General features: G+C 35.2%; 1 protein-coding gene across 2 annotated transcripts in view; it reads left to right on the plus strand.

The window, feature by feature from the left end:
- Positions 1 to 26,343, plus strand: part of LOC143228972 (putative receptor-type tyrosine-protein phosphatase mosPTP-1) — a 116,790-nt gene that overhangs the window by 29,556 nt on the left and 60,891 nt on the right. For both annotated transcript variants that reach the window (XM_076460513.1, XM_076460514.1), the window contains exon 2: positions 24,955 to 25,078. In XM_076460513.1, coding sequence (XP_076316628.1) covers positions 24,955 to 25,078 — 124 coding nt within the window. The remainder of the gene's footprint in view (positions 1 to 24,954; positions 25,079 to 26,343) is intronic.

Genomic DNA, 26,343 nt, shown 5'->3' on the forward strand with positions numbered 1-26,343 from the left:
AACAATGTGTTTTATTTATTTGTAGTTAAGCACAAAGCTACACTATGAGCTATCTGTGCTATGCCCACTGGAGATATCGAAACCCGTTTAGTATTATCAGTCCACAGACATGTCGTTGTGTCACTGAGGGGCAAAGCATAAGAAATATCAGGTCAATTACCCACAGGGCACAACGGAATGTATGTAGACTCACGTCGCTAGAAACCGGGTTTCGATACCCGTGGTTGGCAGAGCACAGACAGTGCATTATGTACGTATATTTTGCTTAATAAAAAAAAAAAAAGAGGCTAGTACTGGTTTAGAAATAGACAGAATGACTAACTGTTGTATAATTTTGGTCGAAATCTATTTTAGTTTACATGTTATCATGTTTAGCTTCTTTCTTTTCATTAACGTCAGAAGGTATAATTACGTTATCAGTAAAGAAAGTCTGAGACCATGTTAATATAGTTTTTGATGGCGTTGTCGACTTGTCATCATGCCAAAAGACAACATGAAACTGAACAGGACTTGCAAATGTGTCCAAACGAGCTTTTTTGATTTCAAGTCTTCTACCGGTTTGTTCAATTTACTGTATTTTCTTTTACTGTTATAGTTTTCCTTCTGACTTTGGCCCCACCGCTAAAACTTGGGTTTCGATACCCGTGGTGGGCAGAGCACAGATAGCCCATTTTATAGCCTTGTGCTTGATTACAAACAAACAAAGAAACCTTCTGTCTTTGATCTAAGAAACTGGTGCGTGAATCTTTTGGAAGTAGAGCTGCATGTGGTATGGTCTTCTTTACAAACAAAGGTTTTTGCGCATGTTACAAAATAGGAGGAATTAAACACTGCATACAGAGAGAAGGATAAGTTGGCTACCAGGTTACAACAAACAAAAAACTCTGTCACGTGGATGTAGCTATATCACATTATTAATAAAAAATAATAGCAACTCTGAGAATGAAAGTAACAAACACTGCAGTTTTCAGACACAACAAAGGTTCTGTTTTTAAGTGACTTTTAAAATGCGAACCAGCTTCGAAACTTTTTTATGAAGGCACTTAAGTCTTTGCCATCGAAATGAAAATGTGCCTTTAAAATGCGGGAACAGAAACATGGGACCAATTTCTGGATATTGTGGGCTTGAGACCTGTTCTGTCAGAGTAGTGTTTTGTTCTCTCTTTGACGTTAAAAACATTGTATGTACTTATGTGTTAAATATTTAACAGTACAAAAATAGACCGTAATTTGGGGTATACAAGCATTTGTTCAGTGTTATATAGACACTTTTTTTCGCTGTAACGTGTACGTACGTATTCATGTTGTTAAACATCCATATCCTCAGTGTGATATATTCACATTTAGTTATTGTGGTTTGTGACATACTTGTGATTATTTCAAATAAAAATATTTGCTCTGATTTGTGTTATATGTTCGCATTTGTTTATTGTGATATGTGATATGTTTGCGTTTATTTATTTTAATATGTCATATTTTCATCTTCAGTTGCAACGTACGCTCGTGGCCCGGCATGGGCAGGTGGTTGAGGTACAGTCAAGTACCTTAACCACTTGCCCATGCCCTTTCGGGCTATTCTTTTCCCATTGAATAGTAGGATTTACCGTGACGTTATAACGTCCCCACGGCTGAAATGGCGAGCATGTTAGATTTGACTGGGATTCGAGCCCGCAACCCTCGGATTATGGGTCGAGCGCTTCAACCACACGTTATAGTTCCCCCACGGTTATAAAGGGCAAGCATCTTCAGGGTTAGGTATCAATATCAATCTCATGGCCCACATATTGTAAGTCAAGCGCCCCCAGACCTTCATTTATAGAGTAAAGATCAAAATAGTTTACTTTGTATTATATGTAAACCGAGTTTGGTTGTTTTTTGTAACAACAGATTACCAAAACAACATATAAAATCTTTACTTTAAGGTCGAAGAGTATATAATATGAATAGGAAACGTTGAATTCGTGTATTTACATGACATATAACTCATATGAAAGAAGATGTGAATTTATTGTCTCAAAATAGGTTAAGTAAACCAGAACATATCCAAGATGAGTGCGAAGTATTCGTTTCCTTGAACAGTTTTAAAATCTTCAGAGAGCCAGTGATAAACATAACCTCTGTATAAAAGTGAATTTAACCTACACATAAGTTGAAGCTAAAGATTAACCAATAAGTTCTGATTATAAGTTACCCTTGGTTATATTAAGTTCTGATTATAAGTCACCCTTGGTTATATTAAGTTCTGATTATAAGTCATCCTTGGTTATATTAAGTTCTGATTATAAGTTACCCTTGGTTATATTAAGTTCTGATTATAAGTCACCCTTGGTTATATTAAGTTCTGATTATAAGTCATCCTTGGTTATATTAAGTTCTGATTATAAGTCATCCTTGGTTATATTAAGTTCTGATTATAAGTAACCCTTGGTTATATTAAATTCTGATTATAAGTAACCCTTGGTTATATTAAATTCTGATTATAAGTTACCCTTGGTTATATTAAGTTCTGATTATAAGTTACCCTTGGTTATATTAAGTTCTGATTATAAGTCACCCTTGGTTATATTAAGTTCTGATTATAAGTTACCCTTGGTTATATTAAGTTCTGATTATAAGTTACCCTTGGTTATATTAAGTTCTGATTATAAGTTACCCTTGGTTATATTAAGTTCTGATTAGAAGTTACCCTTGGTTATATTAAGTTCTGATTATAAGTAACCCTTGGTTATATTAAGTTCTGATTATAAGTTACCCTTGGTTATATTAAGTTCTGATTATAAGTCACCCTTGGTTGTATTAAGTTCTGATTATAAGTTACCCTTGGTTATATTAAGTTCTGATTATAAGTTACCCTTGGTTATATTAAGTTCTGATTATAAGTTACCCTTGGTTATATTAAGTTCTGATTATAAGTTACCCTTGGTTATATTAAGTTCTGATTATAAGTTACCCTTGGTTATATTAAGTTCTGATTATAAGTTACCCTTGGTTATATAACCAAACTCATCTTTTCCTGCGTAGTTCCTCGGAGTTCCTCGAGTCTTTTCATTTTTGAGGCTGGCTGCTATAAGTGTTGCTTGCAAAACAAAGAACTTAGGATTGTGAATAGGTTGCTTTTCACGAGAACACGCGAAGAAAGGGTCAAAGCCCACGAATGTCTCTTACTATTAAACGCATGAGTTATTCTGTGTACGTACATGGTGAATTACCTCATCAGCACATTACTTATATGATGTACCACATTAACTGTCCTACTTATACCAGTATCTATTGTTCTAAGCACGTCACATTTATGAAATGTAGTTAGCTGTTTATCTTATGTCTGTTTTTGTGGTTGTTGTTTTTTTGCCTTCTGAATACATTATCTTATCAAATGCGACCAGTGGCCCATTTTACGTCCGTCTTTTCCTTTCTAAACGTCTATGGATTTTACAACGCTAAAATCGGGGGCTTGATCCTCCGCAGCGAGCACAACAAGTAATTCAACGTGGCTTTGCTCTAAAACAACTAAACAAACCCTTCCGAAACGCATTATATGAATGTACTTAGAGATCCGGTTTATACCAGTATTCTTGTTCCTGAGCACGCTACATTTTAAATGTACTCGGTGGAACACTTTATACTATACTAGCTGGAGTATCCCTCCCCCTAACGGAAGTTATGTAAATTCATGATTAATGAAAGGCTATATTAGGACATAAAAATTCTTATCTTTATATGTAATCGTAAATTTTTTTTAAAAGTCTATAAAAACTGCAAAATATAAAATGTGAAACCGCAAGCTTGAATGTACATCCGCATGGACATAACGAACCTCCATACCAATTTTGGTGTAGGTCCATCCACGCCCTGCAAAGTAATTATATGACATACAACAGATAGTACTAATATATTTATGTAGATTTCACGTAACAGTTAAGGGATAACGGGAATTTACAATGTTATAGTTAGAACAAGTCTGTCTGAAAATAATTTAAATCACCCTCTCAACTTAATTTGTTATTATGTAAATCAGGCATTTAATAACTAATAGTTTGATTGGTTTATAAATTAGAGAGATCAGAGATTCGATTGAACCTCATGTAAAATTTATTTCTGTAAATACAGAATTAAACTTTGGGATTTCGAATATTTACATGTGTTCTACAGATAAATCAGAAGTACTTGTTTTGATTCACTTTAAATTAGTACTTATTTTGATTCAGTTTAAATTTTTTATTCCTTTTTGTCCCGGTTCTAAAAACAATTTGTGCGCATGGTCTCAGAGGGCATTCCAATTGGTTAACTAAAAAGTAAAATAAACAACAAAACCCTTCCTTGATCAATGTTTGTCCCGCAAAATCAACCGAATGTGTCGTGATACATATTATTTAGAATTTGTTGCTTTCTTCGTTATTTATCTTCTTTTTACGTCAGAAATGGGATAGAGCTGTATAATATCTAATAATGGTATCTCTTACTAGCTGGTCAGATCGTGTCTCCTATACTAGTGGAAATAAATGGCATTATGTGAAATAACTACGCTAAACGCTAGAGAATTACTTAAATATATTTTATTATGATTATCTTAAAATGCTGATACTATTTCTAAATAAGCGTAGTCTTAAAAAAACAATAAAAAAAATAAGACAAAAAGTACAAAAATAAGTAGTGATGAATACTCAAAGTCACGCAAAGATCACTAAATAAATAACCAAATCTTTTCAAGAATAGCTTTGAATTACAACTAAATATTAAATACCTGTTCGGTGTATACATTCAGTTTTGAATAAATGTATTTAAACCGGATAGGACTATGCATTTTTACAGTGGATAAAATCATAAGTTTGCAAGATTGACTCAGTACTTACTGACTATGTAGGGATTTTTGAATGGTTTTGTCTATTCGTCCCTACGTCATACTTAAATTTTGCAATTTTTGCCCATCACATACTTGGGCCATGTTGATTAATAGGGAGGGTATCATACAGATCTCAGACCATAACGTACGATACCACACATACACACACAACTGCCAGATTCGACCCCACCGAAATTTTGAAAAAAGTAGACAGCTATATAACGTATTATTTTGATAATTAAGAAATTGGTATTTTTATATTTAGAAATAAATAACATGCAAAGAAATTTGCCAGTTGCATAAATACTTGATCTCCGTGATACTTTGAAGACTAATTTGATTATTTTTCATTTATTTTTACTGAAATTGTTTTGGTAGGTATCACGTTTGTAAAATGAAGAGTTACAAATGGTCGTGATATAAGAAGAATTTGTTCTGCCATCTAGCGACCTGAAATGAGACAGTCATTTATGAAACATGGAGATAATATATGCTTATAAATTGAATTCACTGCTAAGTAGTTGTTTTCCTTTTTATTATTTCTTCACAAAAATACATGTTATAGAAGAACAGAATAATATTACTGTTATACAAGCTGTGAAACACTTTATAATGGCAATCAAGTGCTCAGAAAAGGTTATTATAACTCTAGCAGTTAGCTGTAAGCAGGATAGAGTAACAAACTGAGTGCGGATGCTGTTTTTTCTCTTCCAGTTTCTCCATATTAAGCACTATGCTTAAATAAACGATAGTTCAGTCGATTATAAAACATTTATTTATAATCGTCTTTTTTAGCTAAGTTTTATTTGCAGAGAAGTAAACTATACTTTTCAGAATAGTTGTTTTGCCCGATTTTAATCAAAGCTACACGAGAGAGATCTCTTTCAGCTATTCCTAATTTTCAAATCATAGGCAAGATGGAATGCAGCGAGTCAATAACACCTACTGACAACTCTTGGATTACTCTTGTCAGACTAGTGGGAGTTGAATACTAGTCTTCAACGTACCCACATCCACATGGAGCATGATGTTTTCTTGTTGTTGTTGTTTTTGATGGTAAAGGGATGCGAACCATGTAGCCTCTGAACCACAGTTCAGCACACTAACCATTTGGTCGTGTTCGGTCAAGGATATGTTGTAAATCTCTAAGTGTGAACAAGAAAAAATATTTTTTTAATAGCATCAACACCTCTAGTGTATTAAGAATAGAGTAGACAAGTTAAATTACGAATTGTTAAAGCCTTATTAAAACTACGAAGTTAGATTTAGGCCTACCGTATAATACACCCTATAAAGACAGTATATTAAGCTTAACTCACGTATATAAAAATATAATTTGATGGTCGTTATTTGAATAACCGATGATTCTTAACTACCTTGTATTATTAAAACTGATTTTAAATGTTTTAAATATTTTAAATTCGTGTTGCAACAAAAGTTTAGGTTATTTATCTCGATAACTTCAGATAAAATCACTAATTAGTTTCATTCAGTACATATGTTTATCATAATTCAATTTTACCTTCCTTAATAAACCCAGGCATGGTCAGGTGGGTTAAGGCGTGCGACTCGTAATCTGAGGGTCGTGGTTTCGAATCCCCGTTGCACCAAACATGCTCGCCCTTTCAGCCGTGGGGGCGTTATAATGTGACGGTCAATCCCACTATTCGTTAGTAAAAGAGTAGCCCAAGAGTTGGCGGTGGGTGGTGATGACTAGCTGCCTTCCCTTTAGTCTTACACTGCTAAATTAGGGACGGCTAGCGCAGATAGCCCTCGAGTAGCTTTGCGCGAAATTTAAAAACAAACCTTTGTTGGATATTCAAGGCGCTAATAAATAAATCAAAGCGATTCATCTGTTTGTTTATTATAAATTTCTCGCAAAGCTACACAAGGGCTATCTGGGGTAGTTGTTTCAAATTTAGCAATGAAAGAGTAGAGGGAAGGCAACTACTCTCATCACCTGCCGCCTACTCTTTGGCTACTATTTTGTCTACGAATAGTTGAATTGATCGTAATATTATAACACCTTCACGATTGAAAAGGCGAGCTTGTTTAGTGTGACGGGAATTCGAACCCGCGACCCTCAGATTACGAATCGAACGCTTTAACCCACCTGGTCATGCCGGCCGAAAGAAGGAGCATAGCATCTATGTTTTGAGACTAAAAGACGTAAATTTCAAAACAAAACAAACCAGGATGAATGATGATACATATTCGTTTAACACCAATGCTCTTCCATTTTTTCTTGTTTGTAATTTGTTAACAAAGATAATAATAAGAAATGTTCATTGTAGTAAACAAAACAAATAAGAGCTATTTTATGTCCGATTTCTAAAAACTCCTTGCATAATGTTCTCCAGTGGCTCAGCAGTATGTCTGCGGACTTACAACGCTAAAAACCGGGTTTTGATACCCGTGGTGAGCAGAGCACAGATAGCCCATTGTGAAGCTTTGTGCTTAATCCAAAACAACAACAACAACAACCTTGCATGATAGAAAAAATTAATATTATTTTGAAAATCTTAAGCAAAGTAATTTACTGAGAGTGTCTGAAGTCGAAGAAGGAAGCAAAACAGAAATACAATTTTGTGGGTTTAAAAATAAGATACTTCGAAGAAAGACGAGAGAAATTTTATTATTGTCATGGTGTAAAAAAAGAGGCGTAACAAAACACGGATATGATTTGGTTGGGTTTAAAAATAGCTTTAAAAAATAATGTGTTATTATTTCCAGAGAACGCTTGTTTCTGACAGATATATATATTTAACATGAAAGTTATTTAGGGAATATACAAAGGGAGGAGATGGGAGCAGAATGTTTAGTATCATCGTGGGGAAAGCATATGTTCTGAAAATGGAACATGGTTTATAAACGAATGCCATTTTATGACTAGAGGAAATACTGAGAGTAGAAAACAGATTATTAGCTGTTTGAAAATGTTTTGTAAATGTTCTTACTCAAGTAAAATAACAGATTATTGGCTGTTTACGTACATTTCGAACATTTCCTTGTTCAGTCACATAAAATAGCATATCAGAGTATAAGGTTACAATAATTCACCCGGGACTGACAGCTACCATGAGGGAACCAAAGCTTATAAAAATATAAATATTTGTTTGTTTTACTTAAGCACGAAACTACACAAAAGTCTATATATGCTCTGCTCATCACGGGTATCGAAATCTGGTTCCTAACGTTGTAAGTCTGCAGAATACCGCTGTGCCAATGTGTGGCGAATAGAAATATAGACAATATATTCATTGTTTACTAGACTTCAGGTAGTTTAAGCTATTATAGTATTAGATCAAGTCATGAAGGTCGATATAAGTTTATATAGTACTGAGAAAAACATGAACAAAAGAACAATACACAAAAATAAAACTATGGACTCATTGGCACGAAATCATTGTATAAAAGTCAGTTCAATACAACATTATATAGAGTTGAGAAAAACATGAACAACGGAACTATGGGCTCACGAACACAAAATCGTTGTATAGATTCATACAATTTTTGTTGTGTTTTTTTTCAAATGTGTAATATTTAGACACATAATAATGCTAGAATTTTTATAATCTGAAGCAAACTAAAATGCCGGGTTTTCTTATTTCCTGGAAATGTAGCTTAGCGAGTTTTATTATCTTGGAAACTTTTAAAAAACAAGTTAGAATAACCGACATTTTTCTATATTCAGTTTACGTGTACTGTATTACAAGAACAACTTTCGTACATTAGAAGCAAACAATATAGTTCCATTTCAAGTTTAAAGACCTAATGTCTGTCTCTAACTGAAGAGTTATATTTCAAGACGTATCGACCGTGTTAATGTTAACGTACGTGATGTCCAAAAAAAGTTCTAAAATGTAATTAAATGCGTGTACAAAAACTTTATCAGAAAGAGGTGTAGAAACACACAAGGAGCTTATACCTTTAGGGGCTCGAAATTTACACGTAAATTATAACTTGTCAATTTCTGAGCAGTGGCGGTGTGTTCATTTGCCTAACCTTAACTATATATCTTAATTGGAAAAAGACTAGCGAATATTTGATATACCATATTATATAGTTTTAGTGCGCCGCGTTTGTGTGTACAGAATCGATTTTACTTCCGAGGTTTTCTAACTACAGATCTTGACTTCCTTGTACATCTCTAGCAGAATGGCGCACGAATCGATCAGACACTTTTATTCTGAGGTTTTAGTAGAACGGAAAAATTCACTCTATGAAAACGATGGAGGTAGGAACATTAGACTCGTATACCAAAACACAAACAAAAAATATATAGAAATAACGCAGAGTGAAACAGTGAAAGCCAATTTTTCCTTTCAAATTGTTTATCGTACTAACTAATAATTTGTAAAATTATTGAAATCGTTAAATTCACGGAATGCATCTCAAAATGGGCGCGTTAATCTTCATCTGAAAGCACACACGAAGGAAAATTCGGAAGCTAAAGATTGTTTGTTTTCGTGTTTTTTTTTAATTTCGCACAAAGTTACTCGAGGACTATCTGCGTTAGCCGTTTCTAATTTAGAAGTGTAAGACTAGAGGGAAGGCAGCTAGTCATCACAACCCACTACCATCTCTTGGGCTACTCTTTCATCAACAAATAGTGGGATTGACCGTAACATTATAACACCCCCACGGCTGAAAGGGCGAGCATGTTTGGTGCAAACGGAATTCGAACCCGGGACCCTCGGATTACCAGTCAAACGCTTTAACACACTTGTCCATACCGGACCGTTGGTAGCTAAAGACTGTACTAGATTAATAAATAAAAAATAATATTTTTTTTTTTTGTTGTTTTACGCTAAAAAATAATTTCCCCATTCATTGTTACCAAATCAAACACGTTATTTAATATAGTGCCTCACATGACATTTATATTAAATATAACAAACACAAAATATCTGTACTTTAAGTCAATTTGACAATACTTTGTGTTTTTAAGCATATGATCCTTAGAGGTTTTGTTTTTATATCTTGTCTTTAGTTAGTTATTTCCACTAAAGAGGGCCAAAGGTGTCACTTGCACCATTATACAATAGTGTGTTGTCGGTCAGTCGGTAGACATTAAAATGACATTACATAAAGGAAGCTTAACGTTTCAATTTGTACTGTCGTGACGTCAACAAAACGTACACATGCCGTGAGTCACGAGAAGAATTATGTAAGCTACAACACAGTATGACATATAAAACTTAAAGAGCAAGGAATAAAAATGTTGAACCTCTCTTCAACCAAGATTCTTTCTGTATGCAGGTACATCTAGTGTTTATTATTTGATTTTTTTATTTCTCTCTGTCTTTTTTCTTCTCATTTATACGTTCATGAATATTCAGTTATATCAGGTAAACTCGGGCAAGCGTATAAACTTAGTAATCGAAAAGTATTTTCGCTTTTCTTGTTTTGTTTCAGAATTTCACGCAAAGCTACACCAGGTTTATTTGCCCATAGCTGTCCCTAAGTTCCTAATTTTGATCTGATAGACTAAACGGAAGGCAGCTAAATAAACACCATTCAGTATTAAATTTTGAGCTGCTCTAATGGAATAGTCATTACTATTGCAAACAACAGAACCAAAATGCGGAGTGTGTTTTAGCAGCAACAGGTCACAAACTTGAAATTTTCGGATTCTCATTCATAACATGCTATTTCTTGACCACGCCCAGCCTTCGCAAAAAAAAGAAGAAAAGAAAGACAAACAGCAACTTTACTTTTGTGGTTGACGTAAACACTTTCGTTTATAAATCGTTGTTGTATCAACACTTTCACACTTTTAGATTTAATTAATTACAAAAATACTTTTCACTAGCCTTGTGGTTAGGGAACTAGACACGTAATCTTAGGGTCACAGGTTCGAATCCCTGTCACAACCAAACATGCTTGCTCTTTCAGCCGTGGGGGCGTTATAATGTTACAGTCAATCCCACTATTCGTTGGTAAAAGAGTAGCCCAAGAATTAGCGATGGGTCGTGATGAGGCTAAAGACTAGAGGCTTTCCTCTAGTCTTACACTGTTAAATTAGGAACAGCTTGTGCAGCTAGTCTTCGTGTAGCTTTGCGCGAAATTCAAAAACAACCCAAACCAAAATATAATACTTTCTAACGTTAATGGCCTGGCATGGCCAAGCGCGTAAGGCGTGCGACTCGTAATCCGAGGGTCGCCGGTTCGCGCCCGCGTCGCGCTAAACATGCTCGCCCTCCCAGCCGTGGGGGTATATAATGTGACGGTCAATCCCACTATTCGTTGGTAAAAGAGTAGCCCAAGAGTTGGCGGTGGGTGGTGATGACTAGCTGCCTTCCCTTTAGTCTTACACTGTTAAATTAGGGACGGCTAGCACAGATAGCCCTCCAGTAGCTTTGTGCGAAATTCCAAAACAAAACATTCTAACGTTAAACACATTATGAAAATACCGAATTTATTGCATATTTCAATTTAAAGACAATGATGACTGCTTTCCTAAAAGTAACAACTGGTTAACATTTTCATAATTATTGTACGGAGCTTTAAATTTAGATCTAAACAATTTGATTTTGGTGATAAGGCTTACATTAAACACAGAGTTGAAAATATACGTGCATGCAGACTAAAGTTTCTCATTGTAAGAATCTGCAAGTTTTCAGTTCGATTTTCTATAACTTATGTAAGCCTAACTTTGAATACAAACTCTCCAAATCAAAAACGTATATAGAACTTCACAATAATCGCTTTACTTTGTTTTTAATGAAATTCAAAACTTTTTAAACGTACACTCTGTGGAAATAAGTTCTTTTTAAAATCAGTGTTTGTGTTTACATTTCTTTTCCGAAACTTGGGGAGAATTTTGATATTCACCTGGGAAGCCAAAAGATTTGAATTACTGTGTGCCTATTTATTTGTTGAATGTCGCTTGTAATTATTCCCGAGCTATCTGCTCTAGTCGTCCCTTATTTAGACCAGAAGAAAGACGCCTCGTAAACACCACTTACCGCTAGCTCGTCGACTGATTTCTTACCAACAAAATGTGAGATTGACTGACACATTATAACTCTCCCACGTCTAAAAGGGTGAACGAGATTTGGTAACGAGATTCGAACCTGCGATTTGCATATTTTGAGTCGAGATAAAACCTAGAACTCTAAAAGAAGGTATTACTTGTCATATTTATATGAAAATAATTTATATAAATTAGACGGAGTTCCTATGTATGGCAGCCCTCCAGTGGCAAGGCGGTGTGTATGTGGACACATATCGCTATAAACCGAGTTTCGATAGCCGTGGTCGTCGGAGCACAGATAGTCCATTGTGTAGCTTTGTGCTTAACTTCAAAACCAACGAACAAACCCTAACCGCCAGACAATGGCATGTTCAAAACTTTATGTCAACGACGCGGTGAAATTAAATGCTGTTTGCCTTCATGTATTAGTTCATTGGAATTCTAATACGTGCTAGTAATGACAAATCAAATCTAATACAAACCAAAATATTTTTTTACCATTACAGTTTCCGTCGTGTATTTTGCATAACTTTTGTATCGGGCCTTTTCCCGAAAATTAAACAAAAAAAACCACTAAAATATTTGTTATTTCCGCGAAATCGCTGAACTTAAGAAACGATTCGTAAAAATCTGTTAGAAAACAAATGTTTTAAAATATTCGAAGTATCGATTAAATCATTAACAATTTAAAAGGTTTGCGCTTCTTCTACAATTTACAACCTTCAGAGACTCACTAATTAATTGGTGTTTACTTAAACTGTGACAGATGTACGTCAGCAATGATGACGACAACTGTAAAGTTTATTCTTTTACAAATAGTTCATTTCTTTTCTTTTTAAGACACATTTCAATGGATAATAATTTATTTTCGCGAATTATGCAAGCTTGAAGGAGCATGGACTAATTGTGTATTTACATTTGAAAAACTAGCTCGGTGCACGTGCCGTACCTTTTGATGTAGAGAACAAATAATGTAGGAGGCTAAACAAATTTCAGGCTGGGTGAGTAATAGCGTTTCTCTGATGTATAATCCTTTTCGAATCAATACACGCTGTAGGTGAAAAGCTTGCCCCTGGAGAATTATTGTATCATAGTTTCAGTTGGCGTTTTTGTACTTTTTTTTAGGAAAATGTTAAAACTTTCTAACTGTTAATATATTCGTACGTTCAGAAGTTAATACACACTGTGTGCTAATACTTTGTTGTTGTTAATTACATCTTTCTATTGGTTAGTGCGCTTACTATTTCCAGCTACATTGTGCTGATGTCATTCGCGATCTGGGCTACTATGTATTGATGTCATTCACGTTCTGGGCTAATATGTGTTGGTGTCACTTCCGATACCTCTGTATGTTAATAACTTAGTATGAAATTGAATTTCGCGGAAAACTATACAAGGGCCATCCCTAATTTAGCAGAGGGAAGTAACTTGAGGGAAAAGAACTAGTCATCACCACTCACTGCCAACTCTTGGACTACTCTTTTACCAACGAATAGTGGAATTGACTTAGAATGAAATTGAATTTCGCGGAAAACTATACAAAAGCCATCTCTAATTTAGCAGAGGGAAGTGACTTGAGGAAAAACAACTAGTCATCACCACTCACTGCCAACTCTTGGACTACTCTTTTACCAACGAATAGTGCGATTGACCGTAAATGTTTAACGCCCCTACGTCTAAAAGAGCGAACATGTTTCAAACCCGCGACCCTCCGACTGTGAGTCAAGCGCTTCCTAACCACCAAACCATGCCGGGCCATATGCTCATGACAACAACTTTCTGGACTTGTGTCGAAGAGCTGGTTGATGTTTTCGGTTACTTTATTTCAGGATTTCATTCAAAGCTACACGACTGTTATCTGCATATATCCATCTATAATTTTTGACTAGACAGATTAGAAGCAAGGCAATTGGTCAACAGCACTTACAATCAGTCGCGGGTCTGTTCCTGTATGATCAAAGAGTAGGATCTGACTCTTGTGAAAAACCCAAGGCCAGCAACGGATCACGAACCATAAGTTTTCGAATTCACAGACGGACACGCCCGATCCCTGATGGTCAGTACATTCTGGATCTGTAACACACACTAGAAACATTATGAGCCACACATAACGTATGTTCTTTGTTAAACGCATTGTTAGACAACGAGCTAGCTATCCGTACTGTATTCACCACGAGTATCTAAACCTGGTTTTCTAGGTTGTATGTATTCAAACTGACCACTGTATCTCTAGGGAGAAGCTTCAGGGTGCAATGTATAATTGATTCATTCACCTTTACGTAGACTGGCAATTTAACAACTGTACAAACTGGCTTATCACGTCATCACTAACAAACTGCTTTAAGTTATCAGCAATAACTATATTCTCTGTAAAGTATCACAATACTCTTTCAAGTCCTGTTACCTCAGGAAAGGCTAATACTTAGTATTGTGAATAAAATCAGGCTCTGAGAAATAATAAAAATGTTCACAGCTCCCTCTAGTACAAGTAAAAGCATTTCCAGAAATTATTGGGAAACAAAATAGGAAGCTTTAGTGTTACTATACCACCAGAAGGGATACATGACAGGAGCAGCTGAAAGTGGTACGTGCGTCATGTTGACACTTACTGTAAAAATAAGAGAAATGTATAGATGCGACAATTGTACGGAGGACGAAAGGGCAGTTGCTCCTTCAGAAGAAGATTAGAATAACCTGACAGTAAATTAAAGGTTTTACACTTTTACTGTGCTCTAGAGGTACTGTACAGTTGAATGTCAAATCACATTTTACTGCATTTTCAACCCAGCTTCCAAGAACTCAGCAAGAGTTGAACTCCGAAGGTATTCCCTCCCATTCTCCATACTAATCTTACATGGCCTTTCTGGAACTGTTTGGTTGGTTGCTTACTGTAAAGCGCAAAGCTACACAATGTGCTCTCCCTACAGCGAGTATCAAAAGCCGATTTTCTTCTCTTGAACAGCTTTAATATAATGCTAGCCCATAACTATAAATAGCAGCTTACTTGGCGAACATTCTGTGGGTACTTGCTTCATTTATAAATCGTCAAAAAAAACAAAAACGAAACCGTTTAATAGAGAAAACAAGGGTAAATTGGATAAACTTACAATAAAATACATCCACGCAGCCATAAACATATACAAAATATTTATTACCATCTAATTTATTACCAATCGATAATACTGACTCATTGATTTTGTTGTTAGATAATTGAAAGTATACTAGTCAGTGTGAGATGCATCAGGGTGGTGTAAGGAAACCAACCCCCCCTTTGAGAGCGCAATATCCTATAGCTTTCTCCCCATTTAGAGTTTGTTTAGCATTTCAAGTTTTTAGTGTTCCCCATATACTGTTACTCCCACTGCTATGAAACTGTGTTTTAAAGGGGGTAGTTATATTATTCATCTTAAATCGAAAGGGTATCTCTGAACAAATGAGCCTTAGGGTATTGAGTTTCACATAATTTGAAAATGCATCAGACCGTTATGAAGTTCTGCAAAAAGAGAGCGTGTTGTAATATTGGCCTTTGTTCTTATGATTCAAAGTAACTACTAGAAACTTTTAAAGTAAAATTTATGTAACAATAAAGCATATTTTATGTTTAGTAATATTTAATATTTCAATTTTTATTTTATTTTAACAATTTTCCTTCACGTGTAAGATAAAATATACACTATTTAAAGAACACTTTCACTAATGGTTCGTATTTTTTTAAATCTATACTAAAAATACCTGTTTTTGAGCTTTGTGTTACCGCACCAAAATTAATTTTGAATCAAGGTAAAATATTGTTTACTGTAGTACAATTTGGTTACTACTTGAGTTTTAATAACTGCGTTACACAGTAGAAACTGGACGTGGAAGCTTGACAGATGTAATGCCATGTTTATGCTGTTTTTATGATTGCCATAAATATTCAAGAGGTTTGATAAAAAAACATCCACGTTTGTGCTGGAATTTCAGAACAACTATTTGTTTGTTTGAAGTTAAGCACAAAACCACACATAGGGCTAACTCTGCACTGCTCACCACGGATATCGAAACCCAGTTTCTGGCATTGCAAATCCGCAGACAATCCACTATGCCAGTGGGTAACCAGAAAAACTCCATTGCGTTAAAAAACAACGATAGTCACTTCACTCGTATTCTTCGTGGAAAATTTATTATTGAAAATATCGATTTGTTCTATCTAACTCATTAACAAACAACGAAAAAAGAATGCAGAGGTTTTGCTGTGAATTTTGGTTGGAAAAGAAATATCAGATTGATTGGCCTAAGTATTTTTTTAATATAATGTTGTATTTGCTATAATTACTGAAACAATTTTAAGTCTTGCGTCAGAAAATAATTTCACGTTCTTAAATTGTTTGTTTGTTTTTAAACACAAAGCTATACAATGAGCGAACTGCGCTCTGCCTACGGCAGTTAAAGAAACCCCATTTTTGACGTTATAAGTTCTCATCCTTACCACAGAACTATATGGGGGATAGTTTTCAGAGAGAACGTATCCACTCTTAACACCTTTATTAATGTATTGTAATACTAAAACATATACAGGTTAGACGACGATGTCTTCAAAATGAATGTTTTTTAATAACTGTCAAGACAGCGAACATGTATGAAATTAGTTATGGCGTTGCATCGGAAAAGTGTTGCATTTGAAAAAGTCTAGCATATAATACCTGCACTACGGAATTCAAATGTCCCCTTATGATACACAGGACCCCATTATATCACTCATTCTCCTCTGTTATTCCTATTTTCCAAAACTGTTGGAGAGGTCATGGACAAATATACATCGTGAATTACCGTATTTTACGCTTTGTAAGACGCACTTTTTTCTTTAAAAATACCTTGAAAAATCCTCATGCGTCTTTCAAGACAAAAATGATGGGTTAAAGCAAGAGGTTAGCTTAGGATCTACTCAAAACGTCCTCTCATACAGATCGTAATCTCATTACTTACCAATTACAAGTACTTTCAAAAGCATAAAATATTTATTTTAACTAATATTATTGATATACTGTGAAGAATATGATGTATTTGACTGTATTTACTCAGTTGGTTGAGAAAAGTCAAGGTTACATCAAGGTGTTGGTTGCTGAGTCAAAATATTTTTTTTTTTAGAATTGTCTTTCCAAAATTAGAGTGCGTCTTCCACGATGTAGCGCCTTACGAGGCGTAAAATACGGCAATATAGAAGAAATAACCGCATATAACACACGGTGTATATTGCAAAGTTAAAAATAAATGTCAAAATAAGAAAATTCTGTAGAATGTTTAATATTTTTATGTTTCCTTTTCAATTAATTGTATCTGTCACTGGACGTAGCTATGTAAAGATTTATTTACCTTGATCTCTGAAGATTATAATAAGTACAAAAAGAAAAATAAACGTCACAAAACACATGTACAAGTATGGTCGTTGAAGTTCGCGCAAAGCTACTCAAAGGCTATCTGCGCTAGCCGTCCCTAATTTTGCAGTGCAAGACTAGAGGGAAGGCAGCTAGTCATCACCACCCACCGCCAATTCTTGGGCTACTCTTTTACCAACGAATAATGTGATTAACCGTCACATTATAACGCCCCCACGGCTGAAAGGGTGAGCATGTTTGGTGCGACGGGGAATCGAACCCGCGACCCTTGGATTACAAGCCGAACGCCATAACCCACCTGGCCATGCCGGGCCTTGTGTACGGTCGTAAAAACACGTACTGCATATAATGTCAGGTTAATAAACCGACAGATGGTTGCGTCAATGAAAAGTCTGATAAAATATTTACATTATTATTAAGTTGGTGTTTGCTTGGTTGAAAACCGTAGGTAGTAAGTGGAAGGATGTACGAGTCGCTGTGTGAATGTATAATTTATAGAGTGAGAAGGTGGAAGTATTTATTGAACGTTTTTCTTTTAGCAAAGCCACATCGGGCTATCTGCTGTGTTCACCAAAGGGAATCAAACCCCTGATTTTAGTGTTGTAAATCCGTAGACTTACCGCTGTACCAGCAGGAAACGGTATTTAATTGGATGAATATCTAGTATCCGACCTCCTGCAACACTGTTGAACAGTCGGAAGGAATTTACTTAGTAATATTTTGTGTTAAATGAAATAAAATCATGTGACGCTTGCTTTCGAAGAAGATACAAAAAAACTTGTGCAAGAATCTCAAACCACGCAGATCTAATGGAATACTTTTAATTACTTTCAAGTTAGCACACAAATATAGAGAATGAGTTATAGGCAGATAATACACACTGACTCGTTTAATTTTGCCCACACCACATATTTTTGAAGCAGCTGATGTAAGGGCTGTAACCCTTCACGTGACTTGTGCACGAGACATCTAGCGATGTAACAAAAAGAGAGATGGCAAGTCTTGTGATTGGTTGCTTCGGATACCTATTTACAAAGTAATCGAAGAACACAAAACAAATGTTTATCGAGCGACGTTTAAATAGTTGATCGAAATCTTTAAGATTCCAGGCTTTTTCTTCTCGTAAATAATCTAATAATCCTGAAAAAAAAAATAACACGACAAAACATCAGTTCAGCCATAGGTAGCGTGAGAAGATCTTATTTTGGTGTAACTCTCTTCTCAATGTCTGATTTTGATGCTTAAAGATTCTTAGCCTTTCTTCCTTTTCGTGCATTCTAATTTGTTTAGATAGAGCGAGTTTTCCTAACGATCTACTTTTTGTCTCGCAAGAGTTTGTTCGACATCGTGTTTGTGGAACGAAGAGGCCAGAAAAAAGGAGAACTTTATTGTTACGCAACGAGTCATGAAAAGTACATCGTTGTTTTGTTGTTAGAAATATTGTTGCTGTTGGTCATGTAACGATAAAGGTTCCTTATCATTTGAACACGAAACTTAAAATCATTTATACCTTAAAATTAAAATTCTTGTTGTGGTCTTTAGTAAAATAAAAATTGTTTTGAAGTTCCGTTGTTATTTTCTTTTTAACTTATGTCTTACAGATAGAACATTTTGTGTGTGTATGTGTATATTTCTTAGGGCAAAGCCATATCAGGCTATCTGCTGAGCTCACCGAGGGGAATCGAACCGCTGATTGTAGCGTTGTAATTCCGTAGACTTACCGCTGTACTAGCGGGATGTAGAGCATTTTGTGTTTATAAAATTCAAATATTTCTCCTAAATAAGAAGTTTGATATATTCAACATGAACGGAACCTTACACTCAATGACCAGGTCAAAGACCCCGTCTGTAAAAGAATTCCAAGAGCAAATTTCATTGAAGCGATGATCAAATATTGTACACCTGTATTCACCAGTATTTTAAAGATGCTCGAAATTATCTTCGCAATTCCCAGCTTGAACTACTGAGATAAATTTAACAACCATGGTATTCCAAACCACAGCGTATGGCAAACCATCCATCCTAACAACTGAACACTCATCTCCTCGAAGCGGCCCAGCATGGCCAGGTGGTTAAGGCACTCGACTCGTAATCCAAGGGTCTTGGGTTTGAATCACCATTACACCAAATATGCTCGCCCTTTCAGCCATGGGGACGTTATATAGTTACGGTCAATCCTATTATTCGTTGGTAAAAGAGTAGCCCAAGAGTTGGCGGTGTGTGGTGCCGACTGGCTGCCTTCTCTCTCTTGGCTTACACTGCTACATTAGGGACGAATAGCGCAGATAGCCCTCGTGTAGCTTTGCGCGAAATTCAAAACAAACCAAACCAATACTCGAAGCATTCTGTTTAATAATAAGGTATTGCTTTTCATTTAATTTCCAGTTGAAAAGCTCGTTCATGATAATAATAATAAGAGTACAAAATAATCAAAAAATACGATCATTAGGCCAAATTCTTTAAGAGAGTTTCATATGTTCAACTTGTTTTAACCCCACGTGTTTACTATACATACATGAAAAGTACAATTAGCATAGAACATTGCGGACCGAAAGCCAGAAACATGTGAAAAACAATTCATTGTTTGTACGTGAGCGAAATATACTTAATGTACTTACAATCCAGCAAAAGCATTCCACGCGTATCTTGCTATGCTGTACAATGCACCTGAAATGGATTTCCTCTATTGGCAGTAATTTCTAAGTATTTTTTGTTTGTTTTTCACGCCTCATCTTATCTTTAGCTTATATTGTTTACACACTCGTTAATAATGTTTGTTTGGAATTAAGCTCTGTCCAACACGGGTATCGAAACCTGGTTTCTAGCGTTGTAAGACCTTTAAGACCACAGACATCCGCTGGGAGGAGGCGCTTATTATGAAAGACAAAATGAATCCAAGGTTCTTACTGTGGTAACGTTGGTAACAAACACTTCTTTTCCCAAGTTAATATGATCCACGGTGGTCGCTCTGACGGGGAGAATCCATCTATTTCTCAGATCCACAAGAATGTCTAGGGCGTTCTTGAAACAAGAGAAACACTTTTGAAAGCTCATTCAACGCACTGAGTTTTTTTTTTCAAATTCGAATAATTCAACATAAAAAACAGAATGCTTATTAAGTTCATTAAAGAATTCCAAAATTTTAATGTTACTTTAAGACATTAAATTATTATTCGAAATCACTCGAGAAAAATTGAAAGTTCAAGAAAGTCGGATTTAAGCCAAGTATGGCAAAAAGTGTGATTTATAACAGTAACAATGAAATAAGTTACATGACTTGGAGTAACCGTGATGATGTAAAAAATAACTTATTTTTCAGGTGTTTGTTGTTTTTGGATATTCGAGTAAAGCTACACAACAGCTATCAGCATTAGTCTACCCCTAATCAGGCAGGGCAGTAGTGACCCCTGTGTAGCGATGGGTCCGGTTAAAATGGCGGCCTTTACCTTACGTAAGGTAACGCGAGAACTCAGCTAAAGAGGTAAAGACGAAAATCCCTTCACTAATAAAGTACAAAACTACCTCTACAGTTCGGCTAGCTTTTCTTGACGTCTATGAAACAAACCAGTCAGCTATAACTCGTAAACCACACTTTGCTTACGACCAATTTGTACATCAAAACAATTCACAACTCCATAAGATGTGCCTATTTATACATGGAGCAGCAAGTGATCCACGATAGGTTAGTTACAATACACAATACTTATAACAGTTCTGATCAGAAAGCCATTATATAGTGCGTTATATAGAAAAGATTAATCTACCATATGCTCCTTACCTCGTCGCACACTATCCTGGTCATGACTTACTGTACTTTAAGAAGTAACGTCTATAGATTAGATTACTGCTCCCTAAAGTTACAGCGTCACTAAAAGCCAAGACTTTGTCTCGTAAAAGAAAGAGCAGAGAATCTAATTTATTTTAAAATTACTGAAACTTGGGGAAGGTAAAAGATCAGAAATTATAGAGCATTCTGAATGGGAGAAAAATCTGCATTACCCTTTCATGTATTGCACTACTCGTACACTACACTCCAGGGTGGATACATGAATATCGGTTCAATGGTTGAATGGAGGAATGACCAGATGTTCTCTACTTTCTGATCTGTTTTCATCCCTAATCTCAATAAGTTTGTAATAAAGTTTTGTTACTAGTTCTCAACCGATTGACCAGAGAGCAACCAACTATATCCACTACTAATTCTTGAGCTACTCTAACCCAGTAGTGAAAGCCTACCTTCACCCTTATAACATACCTACGTCCCCAAATGCGGAGTGCAATTTTTCGGCAACGTAATCCAAACCATTTATCTTCGATTCTGCAGTTTGTCACCCTTATTTCTCATAAAATTACACGCATATTAAACGTAAGTTATAATAAATTAACTATTAGTTTATCTCGTGTTTATATTTTGAGTACTTAGAAGAAAAAAAACCTTTTCCTTAGTACCAGGAAGAGATTGAAATAAACCAAAATTTCAGAATGCATATGAAAATGTTTGGTTTGCTTTCTGTTTCACGCAAAGCTACAAAGAGGTTGCGTGTGCCTTAGGCTACTCTTTTACTAACGAATAGCTGCATTGATCGTCACTTTATAACGCTCTCACACTGAAAGGGTGAACCTCTCCGGTGAAGAGGATTCGAACACCTGACGCTCTGATTGCGAATCGAGCGTCTTAACCACCAGGTCATATTAGATTAGGGTAACAAAGAAAAACATATGAGATTGCAAATGATTTTCCAGCTACTAAAATTAAGTTGAAACTGGAAGACTTAATTAAGATAATACATCCCATTAAAATCTATAAGGTAAAGTTGTTTGTAAAAGAACGTAACGAATTTTATTATTTTCAAAATGTGTGTTTCCAGAATCATATGATTTACCTAAATATGATGTCATAGTTTAACCCTTCAGAGGTTAAATAATGTTTTTTTTTCTATTATTTCTAATCGTCTATATTACTCTGTTATAACATAAGTTAATTCAAATAATAATCAACATTAAAGACGAGCCCGGTTTTATTTCTTAGTAAGTTTGTTTATGGTCGTCAGTTGATTTCATCCGTTCAAGGATAATATAAACAAGACGTAGACTGTATGGTTAACGTGTCGAACTGTGGATCCAATGGTTCATCTGTTGGCGAGAAAAAAACAAAACAAAAAAAACTTCCCTCTCTGCACTTTGAGATTGTGGATGGCATGTATAAATGACTGTCATATCCCACTATTCGATTAATGCAACCCAACAGTTCGTACTGCTGCTTAAATTTATCAGTTCAAAATTAGGGATATCTAGCGCAGGAGTTGAAGAGAAACAAAAGTTTTTTTAGCACCCTGGATTTTCTCTGAGACTCTAAAGTCGTTTTTTGTTTTTATTTTTTTCTTTTGAAGCTTGAAAGATATCAAACCCAAATATCTGTCTTGATTCATAGGCTTTGCTCGAAAAAACGAACGAAACCAAAAACATTAAAAGTGATTAGGTCACATCCGTATTAAATCGCTTTTAATAATGATAAATTAAAGAATGAAACAGATCTTAGTTTTCATATGAAATATGTTCAGAAAATTAAAAATATATTAAATCTTGTTCAATATGTCTATTCATTTAAAATTGTTGAAGCCGGATGATGGTGGTTTACTAAGAAATTTTATAAATACATTTACTATTGTATTGCTTTTATTCAGTTATTGACCACTTAAGACATCATAACATAGAAGACATGCAGATGCTCTAACAGAGATATCGCAACATGTCCAGGTTGTTAAGGCATTTGATTCGTAATCTGACGGTCGCGGCTTCGAATCCCCGTCATACTAAACATGCTCACCCTTTTACCAGTCTGGCGTTACAATGTAACGTTAAATCCCACTATTAGTTGGTAAAAGAGTAGCCTAAGAATTGGCGGTGGGTGGTGACGACTAACTGCCATCCCTCTAGTCTTACACTGCTAAATTAGAAACACATAGTACAGATAGCACTGTTGTATCTTTGTGCGAAATTCAAAAAAACAAAACAGACGAACATCATACATATAAGATTTTTATATGGTTCCCGAGTGCAAGTTCGAAAAACCAACGAAAGCATTTGCGAGACCAGGTATATTGATTCGGGGAGACATTAAGACGAGGATCGGCATGGTCAGGTGATTAGAGTGCTTGACTCGCAATCTGAGGGTCGCGAGTTCGAATACCCATCTTACCAAACGTGTTTGCCCTTTCAGCCGTGAGGGCGCTATGATGTTTGATCACTCTCACTATTCGTTAGTAAAAGAGCAGCCCAAGAGTTGGCGATGAGTGACAATGACTAGCTACCTTCTCTCTAGTCTTACAATACTAAATTAGGAACGGTTAGCGCAGATAGCCCTCATGTTGCGAAATTCAAAACAAATCAAACCACTAAGATAAATAAAAAAATCTAAGAACTTAGTGGTTTTACTAACTCATAGTAACTAACTTAAGAACATTGTTGTTACGTTTGTCATAATATTATTACAACATCATAAACGGATTATGATTTTTTTTTCAGGAAATATTTACTGTCACGGTATTTATCGAAGTACCATGTGAAATAAAGACATTATTTATAAAAGTGTTACATCTCTTATTGAAAAACTTTAAATATTAATTAATTTTGTGCAGAAATATATTACTTTATAAATATATACCTGAATCTCAAACTATGATCAATTCATCACGCCTGAGAGGGGCAAAAAAGTGAAAACTTTATCGAACAAACAAATGATAGTTTCAACACTCTCAATATATAAAAGTCCAAAGGCTTTCAGCGACTTGGCCCATGCGTCTTCGTAAAGAATAGCATGAATGTCTGTTTCATTCTACAGTCGCTAGACAGTTAAACTGGTATGTTGTGAAAGTAACTCAGCCTTACGTACTAGTGACTTGTACCTTCTTTCCAGGGAAGAACCTTTTTTGGTTATATTGTTTATTGTTACCTAGATCATGTGGATGGTGTTCGCCACGGACCTTTGTATTTGTGAAAACTCAGCTACAACAAAATGACGCTTTTTTTTTTTTTTTTTTTTACCAAGGCTCAGGTACGACTTATTTTAACTGATCCAATTTTTTTTTCAATGCTATTAGGTATAAAGGATACTAATGTATTGGAAATTCTTAAATATCTATCTGAACAAAATCTATTTATAAGCTGAATAAATTAATAGTTTGAAACGAAGAGGGCTGTCACATACTCTTTTAAAAAACAATCAAATATTTAAAGAAATTAAATCGAGTCGATGTCCAAAGAATAGAAATATATGCATACATATTGGAAGTGCTTTTTCTTTTGTTTTTGTACTAATGATTCGTAGGGACTGCAAAGAAAAAATGTTTTGAGTTACAAATATACTTCATGATTTATTGACCACTCAAAGATTTTTCGCCACAGAAAGAAATAAAAATGTTTTCTTATGAATACAGATAATTACTTTTAATTTTATTTGAAGTTAAACACAAAGCTATACAACCCTGGGTTCGAGTGTTGGAAGTCCGTAGACATTCCGATGTGCCACTATGAGACGATTACATTTAAGCTCCTCATTCAGGTTTTAATAGTTTGCTTTCTTTTTTATTACCAATTAGCACACTAAAACATTACAACGTGAATTTGTTATAAAAAATACTTAAACTTATACAGATATGTTGATTAAACTTAATTTCTGGAAGTTTTTAGTCTATATTTTAAAAAAGTTAATTATCCTCAGGTAAGTCCAATAATACATGGTATTTTTTTTTTTCATCAAGACATTCCGGATCCCCCTGGCATGCCCCTGGTAATGGGTTTTACTTCACGTTCTGTGAACCTTTCTTGGGCTCCGAGTATCAACAGTCATAACAGTCCCATCTTGCATTATATCATCCACGTGAGGTAAGTCCGTTTCAGCCATAGTAAATAATTATCTCATGTTGTGAAATTCTGTGTGTGTGTGTACACACACACACATATTTATATCTATATATAAACATATATTTATATGTTGGTATGTATGTAATTACATATAAATTTTGAAGTACACAATATTTTATTTTAACGAAGGCTTGGCATGGACTTGTGGTTAGGGCGCTCTACTCGTAACCTGACGGTCGCGAGTTCGAATTCCTGTCACACAAAATCATGCTCACCCTTTCAGCCGCAAGGGCGTTATAATAGTAAGGTCGATCCCATTATGTTTTGGTAAAAAAGTAGTCCAAGGCTTAGCAGTGGGTAGTTATGACTAGCTGCCTTCCCTCTAGTCTTACACTGCTAAATTAGGGACAGCTAGCGCAGATAGCCCTCGAGTAGCTTTGTGCCAAATTCAAACCAAACCAAACCAATATTATAGATTCCTTAGATCTACAGAAGTTTAAGAAAAGTCGACAAAAACGTGGTTACATCTCCGACAGAATGTATTTGCATTGTTTGTTTCTATAGTTGTATTAACACGGCGACGTCAATGTATGCTTTTAAGCTACCATCTAATTTTGTACTATCGGTTTGAATGTGTTACACAGAAATCATTAATGAGCTATTAAGAACTAGTTTAGTTTCTTTTATTAAAATTACTCGAAAATTTTGTTACTACACAAACATTTTGTTTGCAGAGATCCCTACCAGGACTGTTAATATACAACATCTAATTGTTTCCTGTGACCTCTGGCTGCATAGCACTAGTTTATGTGCTGAGAGTCTATGAAAGTAGCAACCTCAGAACTTTCAATGAATTTCAGCCCATTTACGTTAGTACAATATGCTTGAGTTTCTTCCACTTATAATGTCTGTATACATATCCTTCAGACGGGCGTAATTTGACAAGCTACTTTCACAAATTATCATTGGACGTTATGAGTTCTAAGAATGTCTATATTCCTTAAACTTAACCCTGTTTGTCTGCTTGGCAAGAAACGTCGAATGTAGAAGTTCGACCACATAACCGTAACAAGTGTGTGTGTGTGTATAACCTTCCAATCATGACAGTAGATTATTTTATATTGAATATTTAAAACGAATCAGATTCTCTTTTCATCATTTCTTTATTCAAATTTCCAGACATTTAAACAAACGAGATAACTGGTGATAAATCACCAGTTTCTATTGTTCATTTTACATTCATCAATTCGTTTGACGCCATATTTATTTACGGAAAATTTCCATTG

Source organism: Tachypleus tridentatus, chromosome 10 (assembly GCF_004210375.1).
Source record: "Tachypleus tridentatus isolate NWPU-2018 chromosome 10, ASM421037v1, whole genome shotgun sequence".
Classification (NCBI taxonomy): Eukaryota; Metazoa; Arthropoda; class Merostomata; order Xiphosura; family Limulidae; genus Tachypleus; species Tachypleus tridentatus.